We start from the raw sequence: 8,336 nt of genomic DNA, 5'->3' as shown, positions 1-8,336 counted from the left end.
TATGAATCACATCAAACAATTTTTTTTGGCAATCTACATATTTCTAGCCGTAACATGCCAAGATCATGTTTTAGCCAGCAGAGCCACGACGAAAGACATCATAGTCCCAAAGATTTCTGAGTGGCAAGTCACGGTGGTTAACGGTTTGACCACTAATGAAACTCTTTTCATCCATTGTAAATCTAAGGAAGACGATCTAGGTGAAATTAGCCTGATCAGATTTAGAGATCGATTTTCTTGGAACTTCGGAGAAAATGTGCTTCATTCAACTTTGTTTTGGTGCTATATGAGCAAAGATGATGGTCATATGAATGTAAACGTGTTTTGGGATGATGTTATTTTGTTCCATAGATGTGGTTGGAAGAATTGCGTTTGGACCGCAAAGACTGATGGCCTTTATCTTTGGTATTATGCGAGCGGTGAAGATGTATTGTCGGAGAAATGGGAAGTTGGATGGTGAAGACATATTTCTGCATTTTTGGTTATTTTCTTATTATATGTACCTTGTTGACTTTGGATGAAAAATCTTGCTGAAGTAATAAAAAAATGTCATAAATTTCTCTCCTATTTTGGATTCTCTTTTACATATCTATAATCTCTATAATTGCTGTAAATAATATATATATATATATAATCACTATAATTTAGGATATGTAACTGCATTTGGTTATGGCTTTATTATACATGTATGAAAGTAATTTTAATTATGATATGAGATAGGGTAAGGTGGATTTAGTTAGTGCTGAACTGCGGACTATAGGATTTAGATTCAGTATTTTGCTATTAGTTAATTTTCTTTATGATAACTTTTTGTAGATATTATAAATATTTTAATTAAATATGTGATTTGTGTTAAATTTGGAGACTAGATATATAATTGTTAATTTTTATTTCGGTTTATGTATTTGATTAAAAGTATGTGGTTCCGCACACAGGAGCGATTATAAACTTCATCAATCTATTCAATATGCTTTACGATAATATTGTTCAATTAAGTTGTGCATTTGTAAATATGAACTAGGATTTACATGGTGTACCACCATGAGTTAATTTTTTTAATTAATTTAATTTATATAATTTTTATGATTTTGTACTATACGTATAGTTTCTTGAATTTACATAATAATGTTATAGTGTTTTATATATTAGATTGATATTCTTGTATTAATTTATAATATGTGTTATTAAATGTATTTGGGTCAAGCTCATAAAAAGAGTAAGATCTAAATAAAATATCACCCGTGTTGTAGCATAAAATAAAATATTTTAAATTTAAATGAATGTCGATCTAAAACAGTTCCACCATACGTATATCCCTGTCTAGTGATATTTTTATACTTTATAAGTTTGAATGTTTATAATATTTTAAGTTTTCAAAAATTTTAGAATTCTTATATCTGGCATAATAACTAAACGATATACTAACAACCCGCCGAACAAATAATTTGATGAACCTTTTTCATCTAAAATTTTTGTAATTTTAAATTTGAAAATAGTATATAAGTATATTATTTTAATGCTAATTAATGTATTTTTTTTGGACAAACATTATGTAATGTTTTAATTCGAAAAGATTGTTTAGATACCCTTTTAATTTTCCAAATGGTGGGTGTTAGCCCTTGGAAAACCCTAAATCTAGTGTTTCCTGAATTCGCGAATTGAGACTTGTTACTTCCAAATTCGAAACCTAAAAACCTCTATTTGTCAGAGAATTTTAGAGACCCATCAAATTATATGTTCACTCCAATCGTCGTCATCTCATCTCAATCATCTGTTTCATATCTACTTAACCCGATGAGTTAATTTTCTTCTGTTTATCTAAAACACTTTGCAGTATCAATGAATTCACTGGTTCTCTCTTTTGCTTTTCTAATCCAGCACTTTCACGACGCATTTGTTTTGAGTTATTACATACTTAAGATTCGAATTGGCGTGTGTTTATCATCTCTTTAAATAATATATGAGTGACTTGAATTTGTGAAGTATGCTAATAGTTGTTTTTGAGTATTGAAACATAAAATATCGTATATATCCATATCATTTGCATTACTGATTTAATCATAGTTTATTGGACTGAGTTCTTATTCACAAATTCCAGCGATAGTGAGAGCGAGAGAAGTGAACATAGCCCCTTTTATCTGCCAAACGTGGTGGAAGAATATATCAACCGTCCCTGAAATCCTCTTCTTTTCTCAATCTACTCCAAGATTTGGATACTCATTTATCTTCTCAGCAATATGATGTCTCGTAAGTATTCCTTCATCAACTGGANTAATAAATATTTAATTTAAATAAAAATAATAATTTTATGAAAGTGTTACAAATTTAAAGTAAAATGGGTTAGTTTGCAATTTTTATAAATAAAAGATGTTAATTGTAAAATAAAAAACGAATCTATTTGGAATATTTTTTTTAGAGGAAAAAATAGAGAAAACCATTGGAGCAAAACTCTCCTCTATTATAAAGGAAAAAATAGGAAAAACCAATGGTCTTAGCCCTTCGAAAACCCTAAATCTAGTGTTTCCTGAATTCGCGAATTGAGACTTGTTACTTCCAAATTCGAAACCTAAAAACCTCTATTTGTCAGAGAATTTTAGAGACCCATCAAATTATATGTTCACTCCAATCGTCGTCATCTCATCTCAATCCTCTGTTTCATATCTACTTAACCCGATGAGTTAATTTTCTTCTGTTTATCTAAAACACTTTGCAGTATCAATGAATTCACTGGTTCTCTCTTTTGCTTTTCTAATCCAGCACTTTCACGACGCATTTGTTTTGAGTTATTACATACTTAAGATTTGAATTGGCGTGTGTTTATCATCTCTTTAAATAATATATGAGTGACTTGAATTTGTGAATTATGCTAATAGTTGTTTTTGAGTATTGAAACATAAAATATCGTATATATCCATATCATTTGCATTACTGATTTAATCATAGTTTATTGGACTGAGTTCTTATTCACAAATTCCAGCGACAGTGAGAGCGAGAGAAGTGAACATAGCCCCTTTTATCTGCCAAACGTGGTGGAAGAATATATCTACCGTCCCTGAAATCCTCTTCTTTTCTCAATCTACTCCAAGATTTGGATACTCATTTATCTTCTCAGCAATATGATGTCTCGTAAGTATTCCTTCATCAACTGGATATTTTCTTTGAAAACCTGGTTCATGCGAAACAATTCATAAAGATATGTAACTGGGAGAATTTTGATGTCGATTTGATGTCTCATTTATACAGATGAGGAACTCACATAGGTAGCTACGAAGGAAGCCTTTCCGGTACGTTGCCACTTGCCAAATTGTTTATTGATTTGTATTCTTCTTTTGATGTCATTAGAGTGTGAGAACATGGAGTGCTCTTGTTGTCAACATAACTCTTGGTAAATAAAAACAATTTTTTCTTTCGAGTTTGATGCATTTTGGTGGTGTGATTGGATACTATATATAGTACCCGACTAAATGGTAGGGTTTCTTTTAGGTTTCCTATAAATTCTTGATGATCAAGTTTAAAAGAGATCGGAAGATATTCAAATTGAAGATTTTGGGAATAGCTGATTAGGCATATGCTTCTTATATGCTAACTTTTAAAATTATGTTAAAAACATCTTTACAATCAAGAATCGTATATATCATAATAGAACGGCGAGATTAACGTACCTTATTTATAGGAGTAGATTTACTAACAACCCGCATTCCATGCGTAATTGTTATTGGCTTTAATTTCAGTTTCTAAAAACAAATTGTCCTGTAAAGATTCGTCCACAACAATCATTCAATTTAGGAATTCGGTTTAATATACTTTCATATATAGTTGAGACGACTGAATGATTGAGTTGGATCCGAATCATTGATTTTGGGTTCTAAAGTCTTAAATTGAACCGACCCGTTTACAATTAGAGGATGACACAAATTTGTATTCCAAAAATGTTAAGATAGATTACGTATCCGAACGCATTAGCATGGACAATTTTTTTTTTTTGCTTATGAATTGACATTGATAAAATAATATCATTATTGAAAATTTATTTTGGTATTATTTTTTTTAATTAAAACATTGTAACACCCATACATGCAATATCCTAAATAGATTATACATGAGATTATGAATAAATACAAGCACACATTTTAGCACCAGATTTATATTGGAGGCATTTTCCACCTAATGGATATCTTAATTCTCTGCAATGCTTATTGCAGTCCGGAAATTGTGAGCAGGGGCCTTGTATAGCGAATCATTTCTGAGCACCATTAACTTTGAGCATAGACTTCGCGCATACTTCACCTATTATTTTCCGAAAATTAGCGTAGTATTCACAAAGTAAAAATGTTATTGGATATAATGACGAATAACACAATGTATTGTAACAGTAGAAGTGTATGCTATATGCTAAACTACATATATGGAGATATAATATACATTAATATATCTAATAGAAACAATTAGATGCGGTTTACTAGTTAATTTTAATACATGATTCTTGCTCGTTTGGTACTTAATAATATGTCAATGTCTTGTAAAAAGGAAAAAGAAAATCATATAAATTAAATTATATGTTTTTTTGGCATACCTGGGGTGAGAAGAACTGCAAGACATAAAAACACAAGGAAGACGCTGCAGGATGAAACCATTTTTTTGTTTTGTTTATTTTAAAAATATTTTCTGATGAAATTAAATTGTACTCAAATCCTCCACTAATATATGTATTTATAGAGAAAGATGGTGGGTTTATACTTCAAATATATATTTCCTAAATAAAACTGGATTCTCTTTTACTTATAATATCTATAAGATATGTTACTACATTATGCTATCAACTCTTAGGTAGTGAATGGTAACACCATTATTCGCGGAATTCAAACAAAAAATAGAAAACCACTAATAAGTTACTATTCACAACTTCATTTTTTTATTTGCGTTTTTCCTCATTAAAAAAATTGTGCAGTGTGCGTTATTGTAGACAACCATAATTATACCTAAAAGATCAAAAACGCAATTCAATTTTTCAAGGTAGACAATACCCAGCGTTTTAGCAAATACGCACCCAATGTTTGAAAAAACATTTAACAATAATAAAATATATGAATAAACTTAAACATAAAACACAAATTAATATCATACATAATTTCTCTCATATCACTTCTAAAAAAGTTAGTTTTCTTTTTTCATTCATGTATCCATTATTATTTGAAAGTGCTTTTTATATAGTTGACTTATTATTATTATTAGATCAAAACTATGAGCTTAATGTGTAGTTATGTAATTTAGTTATGTCTAAGCAAATAACTAAGGGCATCTCCAACCCCACTCTATTTTAGAGTCAAAAATCTATTATAGAGCAATATAGAGCAATCTGGACCAAATATTGCTCTATATAGAGCAACTCTATTCTCACCTCTATTTTTTTACACTAACTCTTACTCTATTATAGAGTTACTCTATTTTAGAGGAAAAATAGAGATATACATTGGAGATGGTCTAATAAATGAGATTTCATTATATAAACAAACAATCAATAGCTTATTAGATTAGATCTATAATAATAATTATTATAACTATTCTGAATTTTCAGTAATATGTATTTTATCATAAATACAAAATTATGTGTAAATATAATTGATTTAGCAATATGTATGTATTTTAACATATATATATATATGATATTATTGTGAACCGCAAATTTATTTTTACCAATCAAACATTTATGTACCGCTTATTTTGTATTAACCGCACTTGTTCCGCAAATTTATTTCTCCTGCATGAACCCCAGTTGAACCGTACCGCACTACTAAATCATTTGTCCCGCAGAACCAAATACGTTGTTACCATTCGGAGCCTTAATATCTAAAAGATATGTTACCACATTTGGGTATTCAACTCTTAAGATTCACTTTTATTCTTATTTTTATATATTTTTAATATCGTAGACCTTTTTCAAAATATATATTTATCTCAGATTTTAATATACTAAACGAGTTTTGCTGTAATTGCTAGAGTGGCAATGAATTTACTTTAGTCATTTGCAGGATGAAGCCAGTTTGCAGAATTGAAATAAGACGGAGAAGTGACAAGAAAAAGACATCTTATTTCATTATCTAGTATGATAGTTTAAAATATAAGTATATAATTTTAAATTAAAATCCAACAAAAAAAAGTGTGAGCAACGGATCTGACTAATGGACTAATATGTGTTTGGGATGACTCAATACATTAACGGGTGATATTAAATTTGATATTTTAGAAAATTTGTTGGAATTTTAATATTTTTAAATTTTGAGAGATTTGAGTGTTTTTTTTGTGTGCATCCAATATTAGATTAGAATTAGAAAGTTACAAGAAGATAAAGCCTATTCGGACACTCCCGAACAGCAAACTTGAAAGATAAATCAACTAAAGCATAAATCAAACATAGAGACAGAAACTTGAAAAAGCTTGATAAGACACCAGGAGAAGTATTGAAACTAAATATCACAAGAACATCCATGAAAGAAGTAGCAATCAATACATAAACATCGACTGGAAAAGAACTAGTCACCATAAATTGTGACGTTAAAAGAACTGCCTCACACACGGACAGGTTGACGCCGGAGAAGTATCCGGTGAGCAAAGTTCGCTGGAACAGAGCAGAGGCTAAGCCAACAGAGATGGTTTTTGGCTGGACGCAAACAGGTAAGGTTACATCAAAGAAGTATTTGATGAACCAATTCTGCCAAAAATGGGCAGAAAAATAACCAGCAACAGTGGTTCTAACCTGGAGACCAACAGAACTAGTCTCAACTGCAATTAAAGGGAGGCCGGAGTAGTATCCGGTAAAATCGGAGAAGTATCCGAAATTTCCACCTTTCAACAAAGTGATTCAAAATAAAGACCAACCTTAAGCAAAGAGAAGGGGATAAGCTGCTGGAGAAACACAAAAGGAGGGGTTGAGAAGAGGACTGATTCATCAACCAAGAGAAAGGGCCAGCCCCAAACAAGAGACCCACTTAGATGGATGAACACCTTCAGGGGATCAACGAGAGGGGGAGGGGGGGAGGAGGAGAGAGAACCACTCTCCATCAAACTCACTAGGAAGACGGGAATCATAGGACGGCAACAACCAAGTTGAAGTTAACTCGTCGTCTGGAAGATCTGGTGGTTCTGGCGGATCCGGAGGAGACAATAAACTCACCCGCAGCGCTAAATCTGGTGGCCTTGGACAGGAGGAACCCATTGAGAGCAGGAAAAGCTGAACCATAGTCATGGAGATGGAGACAAGCTTTGCTGGCGTTGTAGATCTACTGACGGAAGAAAAATCGGAACAATTAGGCGGCGAGGAGGGAAATGGTAGGACACCGAAGGATGGGAAAGACATTAAGATATTGATATTATATAATTTAATATTTCTGTCTATAAATTTATTATCAAATCAACAGTCTATAAGATTTGTAGTCTTTGAAAATGTATTATTAAATGTCAAAGATCAAAGGTCAAAGCATTAAATATGAGAGGAGATAACAATTTAAAAGTTTGTAAAATCAAAGGAAAGAAGAACAAAAACATATGTTAGCAAATGTATGAGCAAAAATATTTGTTTGTATTTTCTGTGTGCAGATGTATTATATATATGACCTTGTAACACACTTATACCCATGACAAAAGTTTATTACACTTTAGAAAGGTTTTACAAAAATGAAAAAAATGTTTGCTAATTTTTTTTCTTATCCTCCTTTCTTTTGATTCTATAAACTCTTATTTGATGCCACCTCTTTTCAGAAAATTCAATGTTGAAATAGTAAATCAACTTAAGTTTCACAAGAAAATGAAGGTTCATTGCAAAAGTAAAAGCCACGATTTTCCGATCACCTATCTTAATATTGACGAAAGTTTTCAGTTTAAATTTACTATCCTTTCAAAAACTAAGTACTGGTGTAATTTATGGCAGGTAAGAAATTCATTTTGAGTTTTGTTGATTGAAGAATTTGATTCAACAAAACCTATTTTGATATTTGTGTTTAACTCAAAAAGGTTTATAATGCACTACTAAAATTTTTAATGGACTTCTACACGTTAACTGGAATTCTTGTTTTATTCATTGCATTAGATGATATATAATATATGTTTGGTTTATATAAAACTTTGTTACTTTATTCTGATTCATATTAATTCCGTTTCTCACCCATACTTTGATAGATTACTTTTTATTTTTGTATGCTTAGGGACCAAATTACAAACACTATGTGGTTTTTGATGCGTTTCGTCCGGACAAAGATTTTATTGATGGTACATGCACTGGAATGCACCCTAATGTTTGTAGATGGACCGCAAAAGAAGAAGGAGTTTATGTCCGTAATAAA

At 31.0% G+C, this 8,336-nt stretch overlaps 1 protein-coding gene across 1 annotated transcript; it reads left to right on the top strand.

Moving 5' to 3' along the window:
* Window positions 1-460, top strand: LOC104721972. Its single transcript, XM_010440057.1, has one exon. It carries the CDS (start codon window positions 2-4, stop codon window positions 458-460), a length of 459 nt encoding a protein of 152 aa, XP_010438359.1. The 5' UTR covers window position 1.

The sequence above is a fragment of the Camelina sativa genome, chromosome 11 (genome assembly GCF_000633955.1).
Source record: "Camelina sativa cultivar DH55 chromosome 11, Cs, whole genome shotgun sequence".
Classification (NCBI taxonomy): domain Eukaryota; kingdom Viridiplantae; phylum Streptophyta; class Magnoliopsida; order Brassicales; family Brassicaceae; genus Camelina; species Camelina sativa.
This window is presented reverse-complemented; position numbering and strand designations above follow the sequence as displayed.

What these genes read in the sequence shown, in the direction of transcription:
- LOC104721972 (XM_010440057.1), top strand. Translation starts at nt 2, where the DNA reads ATGAATCACATCAAACAATTTTTTTTGGCAATCTACATATTTCTAGCC.